This window comes from Magnolia sinica, chromosome 6 (genome assembly GCF_029962835.1).
Source record: "Magnolia sinica isolate HGM2019 chromosome 6, MsV1, whole genome shotgun sequence".
Taxonomy (NCBI): domain Eukaryota; kingdom Viridiplantae; phylum Streptophyta; class Magnoliopsida; order Magnoliales; family Magnoliaceae; genus Magnolia; species Magnolia sinica.
Window position 1 is genome coordinate 30,742,478 of NC_080578.1, and position 24,162 is coordinate 30,766,639.

At 38.2% G+C, this 24,162-nt stretch overlaps 1 protein-coding gene across 1 annotated transcript; it reads left to right on the top strand.

Moving 5' to 3' along the window:
• The first annotated feature begins 9,875 nt into the window (after positions 1 to 9,875).
• On the top strand, positions 9,876 to 11,894 carry LOC131248618 (3-ketoacyl-CoA synthase 1-like). The gene has a single exon (XM_058248984.1). The coding sequence runs from the start codon at positions 9,962 to 9,964 to the stop codon at positions 11,537 to 11,539; it is 1,578 nt and encodes a 525-aa protein (XP_058104967.1). The 5' UTR covers positions 9,876 to 9,961; the 3' UTR covers positions 11,540 to 11,894.
• The last annotated feature ends 12,268 nt before the right edge of the window (positions 11,895 to 24,162 follow it).

Below are 24,162 nucleotides of genomic sequence, written 5' to 3' on the forward strand. Positions count from 1 at the left end.
CCAAAATCTTCTTTTGTGTTAGCAACCACGAGCCATAATAATTGACAACCATGACCTACGTACCCATATAACACGACAACAATGACCCATGACAACTGCCAACCACGATGCATATAACACTACAACCATGACCCATGTGCTAAGGTTCGTGGTTTAATGTGCTAAGGTTTGTGGTTTTCATCCACATTGGGTTGTGGTTGTCAGTTGTCATGGGTCGTGGTTGTCATGTTATATGGGTTGTGATTGTCATCCACGATGGATCGTGGTTGTAAACCACTTACTTTGTCAATTGTCATGGGTCATGGCTGTCATTTTATATGGTCGTGGATGTCATCCATGATGGATCATGGTTGTAAACAACTTACTTTGTCATCCATAGTGGGACGAAAGTGCATCGACGCTGATTATGAAATATTCAATTGCATCTCGAGCATCTGGGTGTTGGCCTATCTTCTCCCTGGGATGTAATTCAAACCTTTTTCGGTCTTCCAGCAGATCTTCTTGTTTCTGGAAGCTTCATATTCTCACATAAAGCCTTCACTTCATCTCAAATGTTCCATTATATCTTGCCAATCACTAGGTAAACTAACTCGTGGTATGTTTCATCCGATGCAATCTTCGTAATCTGATGTATTTTATCTAGGAGCTGCCGATATGTAATATCATCACTCACAACAAAACCTTTTGAGTCTCCACCATCGTAGGTAAATATTCCCTTGTCATATACAATCTCTCCATTATAATAGGATAATATAGGCCTACGACCCATACTCTTCTAATATTGGTTAATCTGCGAAAAAATTGAATGGATACAAGTTGTCAAAATTGAAGGATCATGGTTGTCATCAGTAAAGGGTCATGGTTATCATCCACATTGGATCATGGTTGTCATCCACATTGGGTCGTGGTTGATGACCACAACCCACTATAGACGGCAACCACGATCCACTCGAAGGGTCGTAGTTATGAGGAAGAATGGGTCATGGTTTTCAACCAAAATGGGTTGTGGTTGGTGAACCACGACCCATTGTGGATGACAACAAGGCAACAAGGACCAATTGTTCGTCATAACCAAGACCATTGTGGATGACAACCACAATCCACTCGAAGGGTCGTGGTTATGAGGGACAATAGATCATCGTTGTCATCCACAATGGGTCGTGGTACCTATGTGAATGACAACCACAATCTACTCGAAGGGTCATGGATATGACAAACAATAGGTCGTGGTTGTCATCCACAATGGATCGTGGTTGGGAACCACCACCTAATGTGTATGACAACCACGAACCGGTCGTTGGATCGTGGTTCACATGCACATCGGATTGTGGTTGTCATCCACGTTGGATCATGATTGTCGACCATGACCTACTCTAGATGAAACCACAATCCATTGCTCAAAAAGGCTTCGGTCCACGTCACATTCTCGGGATTGTTCAAAACAGGTAACTACTTCTGCACTCTGAAACCGTACAACTATTGATCTAAGGACAAGGGACATTTTCGTCCAAAATATTTTATAAAGGTTGTCAGAAGGCCACCCTCGGAATATTTGAGAGGTAAGACCATGCATCGAGGCCAGTACAAAGGGTCGTGGTTGTGAAGAGCAAATGGTCCTGGTTGTCATGGATAATGGAGCGTGGTTTAAATGCACAATGGATTGTGGTTGTCATAAACATTGGGGCGTGGTTATGATGAACAATAGATCGTTGTTGTATCCAGCGTGGATCGTGGTTGCTAACTACGATCCATATTCCATAACAACCACGACTTATATAACATGACAACCACGACCCATATCAGCTGATAACCATGACCCGTGTAACATGAAAACCACGATCCATATAACATGATAACCACGATCCATAACAACTAAAAGCCACGATCCATATACCGTGACAACAACGACCCATATAACCTGACAACCACGATACAAGGTTATGGGCCAAACGAGTTGGGCCTTGTACAAGGCAGTGAAAGGCACAATCCTTATAACATGACGACCACGACCCATCTAACATGACAACTACGACCCATAACATTTGCCAACCATGACCCATGTAACATGATAACCATGACTCATGTGCATGTGAAAAGCATGATCCTTATAACATGACAACCACGATCCAATGTGCATGTGAACCACGACCCTTCATCTGGATCGTGGTTTTGACAACGTGAAGGATTGCGGTTGTCACTGTCAGTGGTCAAGGTTTGATTTCTTTGAGGGTGGAAGGTTTAAAAATGTAAAGTCATGGTTTTCTACTATCAATGGTGGAGGTTTGATTAAGGTGTGCCTTACAGTAAGCTCCCTTCATGTGACAACCAGAACCCTCACCTTCTCCACTCTGATCTTCTTTTACCTTAGAAAATGCCTATAATAAAATAAAATACCAACCTCTTAGTAGAAAAGGCTTTCAGAGAAGAGAAACGACATTGAGAAACAACGTCCCTCTCTAGCAATTGGTCCCTAAATCTTCACTTTTCTATGAAAATGAAAGAAGAAGGTCAGTAAAAGGTGAATTGTAACACCCCGGTTCCCGAAATCCAAGTACACCACTCGTTTTTTGAAAACTCGAGTGTTAACCTTTAACGGTGGCTCAAATTTCACATACATTTTTTTTTCTTTATCAAAGTTAGTAATTTTAGCGAAATAGAAGCAAACCAAGTATAAGAGGGAGTCCAAATATATAAAATCAAATACTCAAGTAGTTACCCGAAAACTTATACAAAACAATGTCTCATAACTAAAGATTTAACAACCAAATAATAAAAGTAGACTAGAAATTAGAGATGCATAGCCATCGATCTCTCCATGTGATGCACTAGAGTCAACCCATACATAATCCATGTATCCTGAACACTGAATATAGTTTGATAACGTCAATGGCTATCCCAGTGAGGTATAAGCCCCAAGATTTATCGTATGATCAAAATAGTAAAGCATAGTTGTCAAGAATAGTGTATAATAAATACTTCACAATGATTATCATAGTAATCAGATAAGGTTCATCAGATACGCATTCATTTAATAAATTCCACAAAGATAATCTTGTTTAAATGTATGGATGTATGCACATGTTCACAGACCCAGGGATGCACATCCAGCTAGTAAAAGTCGTCCAAGGAGAACTAGCCACCCAGAAAAGTATTTAAAGGTACTCTCTAAGGAGAACTAGCCACCCGGAAAAGACCATGCAATGAGGACACCCAAGGTGAATTAGTCTGCTGAAAAAGTACTCAAAGGTACGTCCTAAGGAGGTCTAGGCACTCGGAAAAGTCCATGCGACAAGGACAACCCATACTGGTAAGAATGCATGTGACATTAATTTAGGATCACCTAGTAAAATACTCTATGGTATATCCCATAGTGACCCAAGAAACTCCGTGTCTTACATTGACCACCCAGTAAAGTCCGTATGCCATGAAAATGCAGGATTAGCCCAACCATTATTATTTCAATTTCAAACAACCATTTTTAAAAAGCTCAAAGCTCGCTATGGGGGGTTTGTCACCTAGCATAGGCTGACAACTTAGGTATAATGTCCCATTCCACCATCCCTGGCTCATGAGACTAATAAATATGATGCTTAAAGGTAATTTCTTCAACTAGTAGTCAATTATAGTTTCTAGAAGTGGAACTTACCATCGCAAGGTTATATGAAGAGAATCCATTAAAGTCACATAGGGCAAATATTCTATCAAGCCGCATAGGGCAAACAGTCCATCCCGAGGATGTGATAAAAATGAGATTATCCCCAAAAGCCACATAGGCACAAATGATCCAAAAGATGATAAGTCCACGACAAAGGAATTTCATTTAATCTATTAGTCAAGATGGCCACTAGTTTAAGGATTTCCAAAAACATCATAAAGTAATCACAAGTGGTGAAACAAGCCACTTATAATATCAATAGCACTTATCCATATAGGATGCTTCATTTAAACTAGGATAGAGATATTTGTGATCCAAAGCATGTTCAGATGCTTGAATATAAATCTAACGATCAATCAGTTATGAAGAATTTACTCAAACATAAACTAGCATTCATAATCATTTTTACTAAATATTAAATTAAGCAATTAATGAAATAAGTGAACTAAAATAATTATTATGATGTAGAAAGCTTAAAGGGTGATCATCACCTGTCAAGAATCGAATTGACTTCCCATGTTGTTGGAATTAGTTGCACATGTTCACAAATTCAATCCAACCGCAATTTAGACTATTTGTTCAGTTAGAATGCCACATCATTCCCTAAGATTACATTTAAAGATTTAAATAGTATAGAAGTTAAGCATGAATCTATGACCTAGAGAGGATGATTTGAACTCTAATATCATATCAACATAGTTAAACGATTACTATATTGGAATTTAAGCTAAAGCTCCAAAATTAACTTACTTAGATGAGTCATGGTAGCACTCGACTTCAGATTAAACTCTCAAACTCAGCCTTAACTCACCCCAACTTGGATTCAACCCGAGTTCGGCTAGCTCAAGTTATAAGTGCAACAACGTCCTCCTTTAGATGTAGCTGCACAAGTATGAACCCACACTTGACTTTCACACCGAAGAGGATCAATCACCAGATCAACAACAACCAGAATCTGTGGTTGGCTGAGTTAACTTGACGGCAATCCAACCTAACCCCATTCCAAATTTGATATCCTCCTTCTTTCCACAATCTTCTTCTTCCTCCTTTTCTTTCTAACTCGTCTAACAAACTCAACTCAACAATAGTAAGTTGACTCAACCCAACTCGGCAGCAACAACTCAACACCATGTTTCTTTTCCTTTTCTTCTTCTCATCCTACTCCTCTTTTCACTTTTTCTTCTTCTTCCTCAATGCCTGGGCCCTAAAGGAACTTGGTTGGACACGCTGGGCTGGCAAACTCAGTTTGACCCGTGACTCAGCCTGACGTAGTTCAACTCAATCAACTCGGTATAAATGAGGTTGAACTCAATCGCAACATCACTTGTTGAATCTTCAGACTTGTAATAGTGGTAACCATTAACAAGGTCTTGAGATAAATCTGAGTTCAAGCCAAACTTGATTGAGTTGACTCAGGTAAAACCTAGTTGCCTAGAACGATTTCCACTCGAAACTAGCTCCACATCCATCAGATTACCATCCCACAATGTGATTCAACTCAACACTAGTTGGGTTGAGTTGGAAATAAAATAAAGATCGGAAGCTGCTCCAAGACCAGCAATGGATGCCAGACTCGACCTGACTCAGTCCCGGTTGAACTGAGTCGACACAACAACCATACCACACGATTCTCTCCCTCACACTTTCCTTCTTCCTCTTTGCCATTTCTTCTACTCTTTCTCTCTTTCTTTTCTTCTCTTGTAGTGTCCAACAACTTGGCCTGACGCAAGACTCAGTCTGAGTTGGGCTGGTTTGACAATAAGTCAAGCTCCAAACTCGACCTGTGTGACACCCCTTCCTTTCTCTTTTCCACTTTCTATTTTTGGAAATTGTCGCCCTAAAAGGCAACCTTTATAGGCTTTATTAACCTCATTCTAGAGGCTTCACAAACTAATTAATCGGTGGATTAGTTATGGGTGTGGATAATGACTCGAATTAATCTAGAAGGAACTTCTGTTCTCAGTTTTACATGATTGCATGATCAAGATCAGTACACTAGGATATATTTCTGATGGGGTGGGCCATCCAGTGGACAACTTGAATCGGCGAATGGGGCCCGTTCAAAGGTGATGGGTTTTCATAGTTTAACGGAGAAGATGATGCGAACGATCATGACGGTTTTCAATCTATGGTCTCATTCCCTGATCTAATGCGTCTGGATGGTCCAGATGTGATCACTAATCATCGTGGGGTCTATATTCTAGATGCATTCCACAAATATCAATGGGTTCCATGTATTGGAGTTGCGGCAGCTTTTCTTTTCAATGTAGTGGAAGCCCTAAAGTCGGCTTGTACTATAAGGCAAAGATTCATTGAGGTGGAGGGCTAGGATGAAAGGGAATCCTGCACGTGGATTGCCAGGTTGTCAGTTAGAAGTAGCGTGAATTCCATTTTAGGAACCGAGTCGCACACACATTTCTATTACGACACAGTTCGTGTGCATGTACACCCACGTAAACATGTGAATTTTCTAGGGTTAGCTCAAATTCAAGTCCTCTATAAGATGAATGGTTTGGATCTCTTCTATGACCCAAAATGGTGGTCCAAGTCTAGATCAAATGTACGTTGTCCACTCGTATGCCAGTCGTTTGCATTCAACCCTGTGCACTCATCCGTAGGTAACAAACATGCATAAGTACTGGGGTTTGATTAAATTTTCTTGGGCTACATGATGGATTGTTCAGATCTTTGGCCTGGGCGATGGAGGTGGGTCCTTGATCAACAACACGGACGTCGTCCATTTAAATCTTCGCTAGTGGGAGAAAATGAAGGAAAAGGAGAGAAATTCCTCCTTTTTATCGGGTCAGCGCTTGGTCTGTGCTGTTGACCGATTCGATGTGCCATGAGTACACGTGCCCTGGTGGACACTCATGGTGAAAAGTGGGGTCCACTGTGGTACTTAGTGAAATCCACTCCGTCCATTTCATTTGGATGTTCCCACTAGGGATTCTAACCAAATATGACACCGATTTAAGCCTCAAGTGGGTTATGTTCAATGAAATTTGACTTCTTTTGTCAACTATCGTCAATCTGATGGTCATATTATTTACCAATCATTTGTTAGCGGTCTGAATAGTCCTAGGAGCCATCTAAGTGGACTTTAGGGCTTGATTTAATCCCTATATTAGTGCATTCAAGTGGTGGATCATTCCACCAGATGTAGTGGGCATGATGAACGGTAGATCTAATGAGTTAGATTTCATAAATAGTAATGTACGGTTTCGTTGGCATAGTTAAGCATTGCCTAATGTCTCATCGTGATCGTGAATATAGAAATGTGAGTTTTGTGATGATGTGATGGTCCATCTTGAAACGTAACAGATGGATGGTCTAATCGATGGATAAAAACTGTTCTTGATGGTCAGATTAATGCACAATTAAGTTTATAGGCTGATATCAAGGTGTTTAGGTGTGATATTATATGCCTCGACGGCTGGATTTGGATCATGAGTCGACTAGTTAGTGTCGATGTAATCCAACGTTAAGACGTAAGGGTCATCCAAGGGTGGATCATAAGTAATCAAGCGTGGTGTAAGTTATAGGTTACGTGCTTTTATCATGCGTACATGTTAGGTTTGATTTAAATGATAACTCCCAAATACTGAAAAGTATGGGGTGTTACAATCTACCCCCCTAAGAGAATTTTGTCCCCGAAATTCCACATTCCTATTATTCATACGAATATGAATATCCATTTTAATATTTCAACTCATTCACCACTTTTTTTTCATCAAGGTTGTGTGTCTGCCTAAGTGTATATGACTAACTATATATAAAAATATAAAATGAGGTTGTTACATAAATAAAGGCGACATTTGGCCCTTCCCAAGCTCATAAATGCTTCCGTCCACGTCACAAGTTCTCAAGGGAAAACGAATTGGCTACTCCCCCTATCACCAGCCATATGCCCAACCATGATGTATGTATTTCATCCATTTTTACGGATCATTTTAGGGCTTGATCCCAAAAACGTGAGGTATATAAATCTCACCTGGACCACACCACCGGTAAACAATAGTGATCGGATATCCACCATTAAAATCCTCCTAAGGCCCACTGTACTGTTTATTTGACATCCAATTTGTTGATTAGGTCATATAGACACAGATGAAAGGAAAAAAACAAAGATCCACTTGATCCAAAACTTTTATGGCCCTCAAGAAGTTTTTAATGGTCTACGTCATTCAACACTGTTTCCTGTAATGTGGTTCACTTGATATTTGGATATACCTCATTTTTTGGTCTCATACCATAAAATGATCTAGAAAAATATATGGATGGCATGGATGAAACAATACATCATGGTGGGGCCCACAGAGCACCTTGGCTGGTGGCAGGGGGATTAGCCACTCCGTCACTTTCTCGAGGCTGCAATAAGAAGGTAACTTCTTATTTACTCCAGGATCATACTACTTCTTAACCAAGGATAGAGGCATTTTCGTCCGAAACAATATCCAAAAGTTGCCAGAAGGCTACCCTTGGGATATATAGAAGGTAGTACCTCCCAGGTAATTTGACCAAACTTCAATGCCAGTACCATTAAATTCCCTACAATGTATATACACTCTGCCCATTGGTTTTTCCAGCTCCGGTTGATACGTGTTCCAAACAATTAAGTAGATCCAAATCTCACGTGGACTACACCCCAGTAAACATTACAGCCCCGTTTAAGACATGTTCCAAAAAAAATTAAGCAGATCCAAATCTCAGGTGGACCACACCTCAGTAAAGAGTGGTGATTGAAAGTCCACCATTAAAAACTTCCGGGCCCACACTAATACCCACCGTGACCTTTCCTTTCCATTCAACCCGTTGAAAATATAAAGATTAGATTGATTCAAAACCTTTCTAGCCCACTAGAAACTTTTAATGGTCATTCACCACTGTTTTCAGTTGTGTGGTTAACCTGAGATTTAAATCTGCTTAAATTTTGGTAAAACGTCCTAAAATTATATAGGAAAACGGATGGACGGCGTGGATATAAAAAAAAAAAAAAACGTTCATAAAGTTGGGCCCACATGGTAAGGGTAACACCCACTAAGGTATTACCCGGCTAGCAACTAATCCGCTCCCTTATTTACGTGCAGACTGTACGCGGTCGGTCCAAAGGTAGGCGAAACTCATACGGAAACTTTTGCAGCAGAACATAAATGACCAACGGTCCACATGACCAGACGGGCCTGACTTTCGGAAACGGATTGGCTACTCCCCTGCCACTAGCCGGTGGCTAATGGTCGGTGCTCTGTGGGCCCGACCATGATATATGCCGTTCATCCATTTTTAAAGATCATTTTAGAGCTTTATACCAAAAATGAGAGGTATATAAATCTCAGGTGGACCACACCACAGGAAAACAATAGTGATTGGATATTGACCATTAAAATCCTCCTAAGGCCCATTATACTGTTTATTTGACATCCAATCTGTTGATTATATCATACAGAACTAGATGAAAGGAAAAAAAACAAAGATCAGCTTGATCCAAAACTTTTATGGCCCCCAAAAAGTTTTTAATGGTCATTGTTCATTCAACACTGTTTCTTGTAATGTGGTCCACTTGAGATTGGGATATACCTAATTTTTGGTCTCAATACCATAAAATGATCTAGAAACATATATGGACAGCATGGATGAAACACATACATCATGGTGGGGCCCACAGAGCACCGATCACCAGCCATTGGTGGGTGGCAGGGGAGTAGCCAATCCGTTTCCCCACTTTCAAGATATAACACGAACAGGTCCTGCGAAAGGCAAGTTTCGGCGCTGGAAACCTAGCTGGGGCCCACCGTGATGTTTATGAGAAATCCACCACGTCCATCCATTTTGTGAGCTCATTTTAGTATCCGGGGCCAAAAATGAGCTGGATCAAATACTCAGGTGGGGCGAAAACGTGAGGATTCGACGTCCACAGTTGAAATATCCGTGGGGCCAGATAAGTTTTGAAATATCTTATACGATCAGTACAGTAACACAACCAGATCTGAGCCGACCTGAAGAACAGCACGGTTCTCGCACGTAGCAAATAGTAATAGCATCCAAAACGCTAATCCAGCGAGTAGGATAAACAGGTGGACCTTATCCCTCGGTGGTTGAGCGATCTGCCCTTCTCGGAACTACTCTCATTAAATTCTCGACCATCCCTACCGCTTTCTCCTAGCTAAGATACAGCCCCTCTCTCCTCTTCTTACCATTATTTAATCCGCGTAACCCAGAAAACCTGTATTATGACTTTCTTTTCCATCCTCACCTCTTCTCTCCTTCTTCTTCTTACATACACCCGAAGTGCACCATATCCCAGCAAACATGGGAAGTGTACATTTAGACAAGGAGCGATTGACGGCCCAGATGGATTTTAAAGATCAATCTTCAGTCGTCATCAAGATCCGCCGTCGGTTGCCAGACTTCTTACAGTCTGTGAAGCTCAAATACGTGAAGCTTGGCTACCGCAACACCAGTAATCACGTTTCACATCTCGCTATATCGGTTCTGATATTGGTTTTCATTGCAACCGTGCGTTTGAATGGTATAGACGGCTTCGATGGGTTCTCGCTCTTGTGGAGCCAAATCTATATTGATTTGGCCACTGGTTTGTCTGCTTCAGCGATTTTAATATTCTTGCTTACTGTGTACTGGTTCAAACGGGCCCGGCCCGTCTATCTTGTCGATTTCGCGTGTTACAAGCCCGGTGATGAGCGGAAGATGCCGGTCGAGAGTTTCTTGGAGATGACGGAGAGCAATGGCGGGTTTGAAGAGGCGACTATCGATTTCCAGAGGCGGATATCGCGGCGGTCTGGGCTCGGCGATGAGACGTACTTTCCGCAAGGGATCACGTCACGACCGCCGAACCTTTCCATGAAGGAGGCTCGATTGGAGGCCGAGTCAGTCATGTTCGGTGCACTCGACGATCTCTTCCAGAAGACGGGCGTACGGCCAAGAGATGTAGGGATTCTGATAGTGAACTGCAGCTTGTTCAATCCAACACCATCGCTTTCGTCCATGATCGTCAATCATTACAAGATGCGGTCCACCATCAAAAGTTTCAATCTTGGTGGAATGGGATGCAGTGCTGGACTGATCTCTATTGATCTTGCTAAGGATCTCCTCCAAGCAAACCCTAATTCTTACGCAGTCGTTGTTAGCACTGAAAATATTACGTTGAATTGGTATTTCGGTAATGACCGATCCATGCTTCTATGCAACTGTATATTCCGCATGGGAGGTGCCGCCGTGTTGCTCTCGAACATGAGAAGAGATCACAGCCGTTCGAAATATCAGCTCGTACATACGGTGAGGATTCACAAAGGAGCGGACGACAGTAGCTACAACTGCGTGTACCAGAAGGAAGACGAGAAAGGAACCGTTGGCGTGTCGTTAGCCAGAGAACTAATGGCCGTCGCTGGCGATGCTCTCAAAACCAATATCACTACATTGGGTCCTTTGGTATTGCCGTTCTCAGAGCAATTCAAGTTCTTGCTGACGTTGGTGAGGAGGAAGTTCTTGCAGATGAAGGTGAAGCCGTACATTCCCGACTTCAAACTGGCGTTCGAGCATTTCTGCATACATGCAGGTGGGCGGGCCGTGCTCGACGAACTGCAGAAGAACCTCGAGCTGACGGACTGGCACATGGAACCGTCGCGCATGACGTTGCACCGGTTCGGGAACACTTCCAGCAGCTCGCTGTGGTATGAGCTTGCCTACACGGAAGCGAAAGGGCGGGTGGGAAGAGGGGATCGGGTCTGGCAGATTGCATTCGGGTCGGGTTTCAAATGCAACAGTGCAGTTTGGAAATCACTGCGACAAGTAGCTGTACAAGAAGAGTGTTTGGTTAGCCCATGGGCAGACTGCATTGATGGCTACCCGGTAAAGCTGCCTGTGACCTGAACTGTCACGTGGCAATGTAATATTGGAGACCAATGAATTGCCACGTGGCTATTTATCTTGTACTGCATGAACTCCCAAAAGTAGGGAATGTGTGTGTTTGGAAGATGAAGGGAGGTGGGTGTAGATATCATTTCCTTGTTGTTTTATCCAGTGTCAGTCTATACGCTTTTTAGACAGATTAGGTTAGACCTTTTCTTTTCACGAAAGAACCCTGCTGAGTAACACGGTTCACGTGAAGAGAAAAGGAGATGAAGATTGGTGAGCCAGACTGTGGTCCCAACAAAAATATCATATTGTTGTACTATTGAAATCTTAATGGTTAGGATATGCGATAAATCTCTGTTGGTGCTTCTCCCATACACTTGGACTGAATCTCTGTCAGGGTGGATGGCTCTTACGATCATACAAGTGGCATATATCAGGTAAGGACGCGGATTTCCTGCTAAAGGCTTTCGTTGGAAGTTCATACGCGAGGATGCTGGGTGGGGCCAGAAATCTACCCGTTCATCCGTTTTGTGAGCTCTTTTTAGAATATTGGACCAGAAATTATATGGATCTAGAACGGATTCAGTGAGAACCGTTGAAACATTCCTATGGCCATAAAGGCTTTGTGTCATGCTAAATTTTTTATATTTTCACTTCGTTCCATCGGTAATGACATTATACATGGTTTGGATAGCATATAAACATCAAGGTGGAGCTCAGGAAGGCTTCAACTGTAGGTATTTTTCTTCCCCAATTTTTTCTCTCATGTGGCACTTGAGTTTTGGATCCATATAATTTTTGGTCTAACATCCTAAAATGATCTCACAAAATGGATGAACGGATAGATTTCTCACAGAAATAGCGGTGGCCCCAACCAGCATTCTTGCGCAGGAACTTCCTGCCAAAGGCTTTTGCAGAAAATCCGCCTCCTGACTAACATAATTACACTTCCACTCTTCGCTTTCGGAAAAAAACGGTTACTGTCAACCTTAATGTTGGGACTGCCGACTAATTACAGGTGTAAGTATTAATGACTTAATTATAATGCGTCTATTTACGTTGAAAAACAACAGGTTTGAAGCGGAAGCTGATTACATCCGACCCTGTCCGGACAATAATCCATCCCTTGGGGCTACCGTGAAACTTACCGTGATATATCTATTTATCCATGTCTATCTATTTTCTCAAGTCATTTTAAAGTGTGAGCTCAAAATTGATGAAGATCCAACGATCAAGTAAACCGCACAAAAGATGATCTTGCATTTAATGCAAACCATGCCCACTATTCGGCGTGGTCTACCGAAAGCGTTGAATCTGCCTCATTTATGGTTCCTATCTCAAAATGATACGAGAAAATGATAGATGGGGTGGATATACGGACACATCACATGTCTCCGCCGGAGCTCTGTATGGACGGATTATTGTCGGGGCTGGGACGGATGCAATCTGCTTCCAGCTGTACGTGGCATGGTAATTGCATTGAATTGATGATCATAGTAAGCAGATTTGTCCATATATGATGACGGTCAAGGTGAAAATGAGTCCGCAGTCTAAACTCAACAGATAGATATGTCCCATAAAGAAAGGTTAGATAGTCTAACCCGGTTGATTTGAACTCATGCAGTCCGTGTGTTCAATGGGTGTCACTAGAGCTCAGCGCGAGTCGAGTTAACTTGGGTTAAGTCGCTTGGTTTAAATAAAAACAACTTACTCCATCGGGCTTAAAATTGGGTTTGAGCTTCAGTTGATTTCTGTGCCTCGAAAAGAATCTCGAGCTGAGTTTAAGCTAGCCCAAGCTTAACTCAATTCAACTTGGACTAGAACTCAAGCCCAACTCGGTTTGATTCGAATAGACTTGGCTAAATAGTATAAATACCAAAAATAAATAAATAGAATCCTAATCTCCTCCCATTTTTATTTTTCTATTCATCCAAGCCACCGAAACGCCCAAGCCCTAACTCCCTTTCTCCTCATTCATTGTCCGAGTGCCTGAGCCCAATCCCCCTTTTCTCTTCCCCTTTCTCTCACCGTCCGAGCACATCTAGCTGTCCCCACATCCTTGGACCTCATCGGCCATCCTTTCCTCCAAGAGCTTAGCCCGTTGCCCGGTCATTGTCCGCCCGTCTTTCCATGCTGCTCTCTCTCTCTCTCTCTCTCTCTCTCTCCTCTATATTTGCTTGGGCCCTAGCAGGGCGCTATACATTGCAGCTCAACTGAGTGTCAACTGTCAAGACACATACTATTAATTATTATTATAATATGTACATATATATATCTATATATATATATAATTTTAATAAATATAAATATATGTATTATATTACATTAAAAAGCCTAAAGAACCTAAACCCTAATGCCTAAACTGTAAATACTAAACCCTAATGTATATTATTTATATATAATATTAATGTTAATGTTAGTTTATATATATAAATATATATATATATATATATATATATATATATATATATATATGATAAATGTTAGATTACTAATGTTAGTTATGTCATATGTGAATGTTAATGTTAGAATTTAGATTGTCAATGTTATTATTATTGACATATTATTATTATTATTATTAATTGTTTGTTATCGATCAATTATGTGATTATAAATGTTAAATTATTAATGTTAAATCATGATTTAATTTCTTGTTATTTTTATGTCAATGTTAGTTTATTAATGTTAATATTAAATTGATCTTATTATTATTATTACCTTTTTATTGTTCAATTAGTTATATATATATATATATATATATATATATATATATATATATATATATATATATATATATATATATATATATATATATATAGTTTTAGTATAGGATAATCAGTTACCCATTTAATGATTTCTATATTCACATGCATATATTCAATATATTTTTAAATGTATAGAAATTTTCAAATTATCCTAGTTTTATACAGTTCAATGTTGGATAGATAAAAATATTTTCATTTATTTTAATTTAAATATATATGCATATTACAGTTTATCTCTACTATTTTTTCTGGATATATTTCTTGCATTTGTTTCCATCATCAACATTTATATGGATAGTTGATGTGGGAATCAAATACATAATTAATATATCTGAATAATACGAGGATATGTTGCCAGGATTTTGATATGGCATTTAAATTAGAAAATGAAAGCAATATAATCTATTCAACCTTAAATTGGTAATTGATTTAGATGCTTAAACAATTTTAGAAAATTTAAAGGGTCGTTTAAGTATATACCATTTTTTGTTGATAAGTCCTTAAAAGTTGGTTTTTCTATCTTTATATTTATAAATAACTAATGAGGAAGTCCCAACTACTCTTGGTGTCGGTACGTCGAACACATCTCTTATTGTGAAGGGAGAAGGGTATTCAACTGCAACCAAAGGAAAGAAACGATCAATTATGTAGGATGACTTTGAAAAAATTATACTTAATAATTTTATAAAGATTAGATGTATGCATTGCAAATGATTATACAATAATGATACAGGGGGTCCAACTACTCATTTAAACAGACTTAAGTAAAGTTGCTCAAAGATACTAAAAATCTCAATTGCAGGCCAACAATTGCTTTCATTTACGAAGTTTAAAGGATACGAGTCTCTAAGTAAACTTTTCATTCATGAGTTTGATAAAGAGAAACTGAAAGAGTGATATGCAAGACTTATAATTGTTGAAAAAAATCATTTACAATGGTAGAGAGTAAAGTTTTCGTGAGATACAGTAAATTACTTAATTCTGAGGTTAAGGACTTTCCATGCCACTATGAAGATGGAGTGCATGAAAATGTACATAAGTGAGAAAATAAAAATGAAAGCATTTTTCGCATCAGTCTTAAGATTAAATTTGACTTCTGATTTGTGGATGACATCTAGTTAAAGAAAGTGATATATTTCATTGACCGCACAACATAAATGAAGATTAGTAACTTTGCATAAGAATTTTAAACTTTCGCCACCTTTCTCCTCATACTAGTTTGGTTATTTTAGATTACATCTATAACTGTCTACGAGACTGAGGCATTGAAAATAAAATATCTTCAATAACTTTAGATAATACTTTAGTAAATGATATTGTAATGTTATTCTTATGTAACCAGTTTAAGACAACCAAAAATTTATTTGTTGAGGGGAAAATATTTCAAGTTAGGTATTGTGCACCTATACTAAAGCTAATTATACAAGAATGGCTAAAAACAATTGACCCTATAGAGAATACAAGAGACTATAAATACATAAGGGGTCACCTTCAAGATAGAGTACATGGAGTGATATAATCTAACGTTTGAATGTGAAGATATGAAAAATCATTTCAACTAGGCTTGTGTAATCTTATCTCCTCTCTTACATCATATGCTTTCCTTATGATTATTTTGCCACTATCAATCATTTTTTATAATATACTCTTTAGTTTGAAGTAATTCTCAGTTCAATGTCCAAGGAAACAATGATAATAACAGTAATCATTTTATCTTATCTTTTTCATTTCCTTTGGGCACTTTGGCAATGGCAATTTAATTTTCTCTATGGCTAGCAATTGGTTCATAATAGAAAATCTATCATCTTCTTCAAATGTATACTTCTCGCAATTTTTGAATCGTCTAAATCCTCTTTTTTTTTTAAATTTTTTTAAATTTTAAATTTTTATACTTCTTTAGTTGTGGAATCACTCATATTTCTTTCACCAAGGATTTTTTTTTCATCCTGACAATTTCTCATTTTTCTTTCCTCTTCGGTAGTATCAATCGAAGTTCTTTTGAGATTTTTAAACAACCGGCTTATATGAGAATAAAACACTTTTGTACTAATATTTTTAGATTGCAAGCCTTCTTGATCAGATCTTGAAAGGTTTATCTATTAGGATCAATAAGACTCAATGCAATATCTAGTCTTATGCATTTTATACATAACTTGATTTGTTCTTCTTCTTTCGCAAATTGAGGGCATGATGCTTCCAGAATTCTTCATTGGTCGATGAATTCTTTGACCGGTTCGTATTCTCGTTGGCATATAAAAGCTAGATCGTTCAGACTAATTTTTTCAATGGATGGCCCAAGAAGCTATGAATAATGATGAATATTTTTGACGAAACCCGTTGTAGGAAGTATTGCAAGTGACAACTCCCTTGTCGCAGTAGTTTTATCTTTACCTTTCCATATCTTTGACGGATCTCTTGCAGACGTCATATTTATAGTTATTTTTTCCATCTCATTTTTCGCCTCTATTTATTAATATTTCTCCTTATTTTATCATTTTTTGTAACATATCTTTCAATGTTAAACAGTCTTTTGTGGAATGTCATAGGAAACAATGATAACAACAATAATTATTTTCTTTTGTCATCTCAACTTTCTTTAGATATTTGAGTTAAGGTAACTTGATAGCTCCAGCAGTACTGAAGCTTTATATTAGAGCTTTTGCATTGAAGCTTTGTAGGTGGAGCATGGAGCTTTGTATTGGAGTTTTATTACCAATTTGCCCCATTTTGATTAGGTTGAGATTTTCTTCGAGAATCCTCACAATCAAAACTATTTTATCTTTCGGCCGTAACAATAATTTGATCGCCATAATACTCCCGAGCTTGAGCATTATCATATAATAGTTCAACCATAGTAATGATACTGGGTCCAATGTTGACCTGATCTGATTCTTCCGGAAGATATTGACATTATGCCCTCAAATCTTTCCATTGACTAATGAATTCGTCATCTGATTCGTCTTTCTTGTTAACGAGCAGAGACCAATTCAGTCAAACTAAAGTCTCAGGTCTCGTTTATCTTCGATCATAACTGCTTCAACTTTCTCTGGTATTTTTTGCAGTGGTGATCTTGTATTGTCGATGTAATTTTGTGCGAATTCGTTGAATATGAAGTAAACAATTACATTAGCCAGGAGAAAAGCTATAGCGGTTGTGTAAGGACATAGTACCTGTTGTTCAAAACAAAGTAATAGTTATTTTAATTCAATAAAATTGTACTTTGTTTTAGAGATGAAGGGGAGGATGATCCCGTTGAGAGTCATCATTTTGGCGTCTATTTCACGTCAAATAGTGATAAAAGTTCTCTGAATATTTTCTCAGTTATCATTAAATAATAATAAGTCCCCAGCAGAGTCGCTATTTTGTTTCGACAAGAAATGAATGAGTTTGATTTGGGGGATTATCATTCAATAATAACAAAGAAAGAGTGAGAGAACAATGATCATAAAGTATTTTATTCATTCTGAATTCATTTACATCCTCGTATTTCCCTTGATTTTGAAAATAAAATATAATGAATCGACACAATGAATGAAAGGATGGCAATTTCAGGAGCATTTTGGCATATTAGATGTTCATCACAAAGGCAGATGAGTTGTGCAGGCTTGAGGTCCTTAGTTTGGTTGCGTAGTAGACACTAGTTGTCTTTTTACTCTCTCCTTCGACTTCTCCACTTCATTCTAAATTCTTCTCTCCTTGCTCTTGATGTCCCTTCAGAACAAATGGTTGTGTGGGTGAACCAATTACGTGGATGGACTTTTCCTTCTTCTAGAGCTCTCTAAATGCGAAAACTTCTGTTGTGCAGGAATTCTGTTGTGCACCGCACAATGATACTCCTACGACAAATTCTGTTGTGCACCTCATCTCCTTTTGTTGTGCACCACACAACGATCCCCTTGGGGCGACTTTTGTTGTGCACCTCATCTCCTTCTGTTGTGCATCACACAACGATCCTCCTATGGCAACTTTTGTTGTATACCTAATCTCCTTCTGTTGTTCACCACACAACGATCTTCTTAGGGTGACTTCCATTGTGCACCTCATCTCCTTCTGTTGTGCACCGCACAACGATCCTCTTGGGGTGACTTCCATTGTGCACCTGGAGCTTCTTGAGCTTTTCTTACTTCCATCCTCCTCAAATGAGAGGGGGAGGGGGTATTTATAGGCTTTTCACATGTGTGAAGGCTATTTTCTCATAACGGCACTATTCATCACGCACAACGCATTATTCACCGTGCACAATGCACTATTCACCGCGCACAACGCACTATTCATCGCACAATGCACTATTCACCGCACACAACACACTATTCATCGCACAACACTATTCACCGCGCACAATGCACTATTCATTGCGCACAACACACTATTCATCGCAGCACTATTCACGAGCAGCACTAGTCATCGCAACACTATTCATGAGAGATTTAGGATAGAGAGAGGGCTACGCAATGGGATAAATACTACGCGAATGAGAGATTTAAGGAGATAGAGAGGGCCACACGATGGACAGGGCTACTTATCTTGGAATCTAGATGCGTAACAAACTAAACTCCTTTTGACTCGTGTATTTTTTGTACCCCAACAGATACCCCCTCGATCCTTCTTTGATTAATTTACAAAATCAAATGGAGGATCAATCTTCTTCTGCACAAAAATCCTTTCACTTCAGAGAAGGATTCTTCATGAAAATAGAGTTGGTCACATAACGAAGAAGGATTGCTCAAACGAAAAAATGAATAGTCGATCTTGAAAGAATCAAGCTCGGAGGAATCGTATTTGAATAAATTGCTATCAAATGAATCATGATCGTAGAAATCGAGCTCGAATGAATTGCAGTTGAGGGATGACTAATGATCATGCTCGAACAGAAGACTGAATGCCCCCAGTCAGAAGCACTGAGTGAATGCTTCAATAGGGAGGATAATACAGTAACGAAAGCACTGTCTTTATAACGGTCAATCGGATAGAACACTTTTCTATGAATAGGGCCACAATTGCATTCTCCACAATTTTAATTCCCTTATTCATGATATTCTCTTTTCATCAAAACTTGTCGCTGTAACAGCTATGATGATTTCATCTTAGAGTAACCTGATCAGATAATTATCTTTCAATGCTGCTCCTGCTACAATAATCTCTTTGATTGTTTCTTTTATTCATGGTCTACATAATCTAGGATTTTGAATGGTGGTAATCTTTCTTACCAAATTAATCAGAATTAGTATCTCAAGATATCATAATTTTCCATTTTTATTTTCATGAAGTATTGATAATTTTGAAACATATTGAAAACTTTTAGAATGATTGTAATATTTGCAATATGATAATGATTTAGTCATTCCATCTTTGTGCTTGTCAGCGTGCTTTGCATTACACTTGTTGCATTCTTTGCTTGTTATATTGTACTTTCAGAGATGTCATTTCCGGCTCTAAAGGTTCAACCGTTGAGTCTTTTCTAGTTTGTGCTCCTTAGCATTTCTTCATAGGCTGGCTAGGAGTGTGTTTTCTTTAAACCTTTGTCGATCCAGAAAAATGGATAAGACTTCTTTTAATTTCCATTTACTAGCTTTCCAGAGGTCATAAAAGTGACTGATGATGGTTCTATCTCTTTCGGCGAACATTCATTTCTTGTTTCTATCAGGTCCAATACTCGGAGACTTGTGATATCATTACTAGAACAATGAGAAGTTATGGCATCAGACCATATAACTGGGCCTTGATATGGAAGCAACTTTTAAACGTTCACACTGGATCACGCCTCATAATTCTCAGCAATAATTATCCTGTTCATGCTTCTTATAGTTGGATGTGTTGATGGGTTCATCAAATATTACTTAGTGCGTAATTATTATCCAGTTGATTATGCCATATTGATTCATCTACCGGGCATAAGAAATTATCAGAAAGACCAAGGCATGAATTTTGGAGAAATAAATCATGCCCCCTCTCTAGACCAACTTTGCATAAAGATTTTTTTAGAAGATAATATTTACGAAATAAAGTCTGCTAATAACCTTGAAGGATGGATAGCATTTGGTGCTGAATCCAAAGACTTCGAATTTTAGATCATCCAAAAGATAATGATAATTCTTCATATTTTCATCCTCCACCTTCGCAGATTTTGTGAGATAACCTTTCTTCATTATCAGGAAAGACAGGAAGGCTCTTCGAAAGGATAAGCATATTATAATTGAACACTCTTAGTTGATCTTGAAGAACTTAACTTCTGAATAGAAAATAGCAAGTATTTTGAACAAACTTGCTATTGCTGTAATTTGAACCTAATTTAAGAGAAACACATTTTTGTATGTTGTTTAATCAGTGTTTGAGATTTTCATTAGGCAATTGTATATTTGAGCATATCTTAAGTAAAATAGATGATCATATATATATATATATATATATATATATATATATATATATATATATATATATATATATATATCTGCAGCATTTTGATGTTACACATAGTTTAAGCTCTTGAGTAATGGAGCTAGTATATTTTTAACTTAACATACTTTGACTAGACTTAACTTGACTGAACTAGACTTGAGTAGACAATTTCACACAGTTTAAGCTCTTAAGTAGTAGAGCGATCACAGTTTTTTTAACTCAGGAGTAGTTGGAGTCAGATCTTACGCGAATGGTCTCTGTAATTCTGAGTTCGCTGGACTTATAGCGGCCGAGGAGTTCATAAACCGCGATCCAATAGAGGGGCCCAGTGAAGCTACCGAGGCAGTGAACTCAATGGGTTTTACACACATGGTTGGCTGAAGTAACTCTCTAGAGTTCACGAGGTGCGCAAGGCTACCTTAGGGTACCAAATACAAGGCCGCTAATCCATCAATGAGGGGGTATTTTTTCTTAGAGACCCTTTCCTCATGAGTTACTATTGAAATCAAGCCTGAAATCTAGAGGGTCTTACACATGGTTAGCTTATTTATGGACAATGGCCAAAGAGCGCACACTACAACTTACTTTCTCTTTATCTGCAAGGTTGGACCCATTCACGGGAGGGCATTTTTTTCTCCACTGTGACACTGTCGAAAGCTATACAAAAGGCATTGGTCTCACGTGTGACTGGTCGTTGTGGACTTTTTGGCCGTTTAGGGCTTTTAGTCGTCGGCTCCATCCGCTGCCCGCATAAGTATGCATGTGATGGCTTATATGGACTTTTTAGGGTCACCGGCTTCTCACTGTTGCCCGAATAATATATATATATATATATATATATATATATTGTTAATGACGGTAGGTCTTATGCATAGTTGGCCGTATGGGCTTGGTTATGCTGCTGTAAATGATAAATTGTTATCGCTGTCGTGGTATTTAGATATATGGTTGACTGTATAAACTTCGCTAAAGATAATAAATCGATAATTGATATATCGCTCCCACTGCTATTGATGATATTATAAAATTTGGTCAAAATGGAGTATTACCTTGGCAATAATATTAATTTTAATAAACTTCGATAATAGAATAATCTTCGCATCAACGATATGATGATGACAATGGTAGTTTTTGTTAATCCAGCAACAATCATTGGCGCTTGATGATAATATGTTTAAACTTGATATGCTTGGAAATCTGCCTTTTTATTCATTCATGTTCAGGGACGGATACATGGTTTTGCCTTTTGAAGCTATTTAATCTCTTTCTACTTGTCTTGCCACCATTTGATTGGGAAGTATTGTACTAATAATCTTTGTAATCAAAATTACGGTGATCTTCAGAGGCAATATATCTTGATGCCATGAATTTTAACAAATATATTGATGCCTTATCATTGCGCACGGACTATCCGAGATTAGAATTGCCCCTAATTTCGTGAATATTTATACTCTTGCATCTCGATTATGAAGATATAAAAAATTGCTTCAATCAGGCTTGTGTGCTCTTATCTCCTCTCTTACATTGTATGCTTTCCTTATGATTATTTTGACATTATCAATCATTTTTTGTAATATACTCTTTAGTTTGAAGCAATTCTCAATTCGATGTCTGAAGAAACGATGATAATAGCAGTAATCATTTTCACTTATCTTCTTCATTTCCTTTGAACACTTAGGCAATGGCAATTTAATTTTCTCTACAGCTAGCAATTGGTTCATCATAGGAAATCTATCGTCTTCTTCAAATGTATACTTTTCATAGTTCTTGAATCGTCCAAATCTTTTTTTTTCTTTTTTTTTCTTTTTTAGTTGTGTAATCACTCATATTTCTTTCACCAAGGATTTTTTTTTATTCATCCTGATAATTCTTCATTTTTCTTTCCTCTTTGGTAGTATCAGTCGAAGTTCTCTTGAGATTTTGAAACAACCAGCTCATATGAGAATCGAACACTTTTGTACTAATCTTTTCTAGATTACAAGCCTTCTCGTTTAGATCTTAAAAGGTTTATCTATTCAGATCAATAAGACTCAATGCAATATCTGGTCTTATGCATTTTATACATAACTTGATTTGTTCTTCTTCTTCCACAAATTGTGGGCATGATGCCCCCAGGATTCTTCATTGATCAATGAATTCTTTGACCAGTTCGTCTTCTCGTTGGCATATAAAAGCTAGATCTTTCAGACTAATTTCTTCAGCTTATGGCCTAGGAAGCTATGAATAATGATGAATATTCTTGACAAAACCTGTTGTAGGAAGTATTGCAAGTCACCACTCCCTTGTTGCAGTAGTTTTCTCTTTACCTTTCCATATCTTTGACGGATCTCTTACAGACGTCATATTTATAGTTATTTTTTCCATCTTGTTCTTCACCTTTCTTTATTAATATTTCTCCTTATTTTATCATTTTCTGTAACATATCGTTCAGTGTTAAACAATCTTCTGTGGAATGTCCTAGGAAACGATGATAACGACAATAATTATTTTCTTTTGTCATCTCAACTTCCTCTGAATATTTAGGCTGAGGCAGCTTGACAGCTCCAACAATATTGAGGCTTTATATTAGAGCTTTTGCATTGAAGCTTTGTAGGTGGAGCATGGAGCTTTGTATTAGAGCTTTATTACCGATTTGTCCCCTTTTGATTGGGTGAGATTTTCTCTGAGAATCTTCAGAATTAAAACTATTTTATCTTTCGCCCATAACAATAATTTGGTCGCCATAATACTCCCAGGCTTGAGCATTATCATATAATAGTTCAGCTGTAGTAATGATATTGGCTCTAATGTTGACCTGATCTGATTTTTCTAGAAGTTATTGACATGATGCCCCTAAATCTTTCCATCGACTAATGAATTCGTCATCTGATTTGTCTTTCTTGTTGGCGAGCAGAGACCAATTCAGTCAAACTGAATTCTCAGGTCTCGTTTATCCTTGATCGTAACAGCTTCAACTTTCTCTGGTATTTTTTGTGATGGTTATTGTTTATTGTCGATGCAATTTTGCGCGAATCTGTTGAATATGAAGTAAACAATTGCGTTGGCTAGGAGAAAAGCTATTGCGATTGTGCAAGGACGAAATACCTACTGTTCAAAATAGAGTATCAGTTATTTTAATTCAATAAAATTGTACTTTATTTTAGAGATGAAGGGGAGGATGATCCTGTTGAGAGTCATCATTTTGGAGTCTATTTGACGTCAAACAATGATAAAAGTTCTCTGAATATTTTCTAAGTTATCATTGAATAATAACAAGTCCCCAGTAGAGTTGACATTTTATTTCGACAAGAAATGAATGGGTTTGATTTGGAGGATTATCATTCAATAATAACAAAGAAAGAATGAGAGAACAATGATCATAAAGTATTTTATTCATTTTGAATTCATTTACATTCTCGTATTTCCCTTGATTATGAAAATAAAATATAATGAATCAACACAATGAAAGGGGGAGGGAGTATTTATAGGCTTTCACAT

Bases quoted from the DNA above. Each gene is read 5' to 3' on its own strand.
- LOC131248618 (XM_058248984.1), top strand. From the start codon at position 9,962: ATGGGAAGTGTACATTTAGACAAGGAGCGATTGACGGCCCAGATGGAT.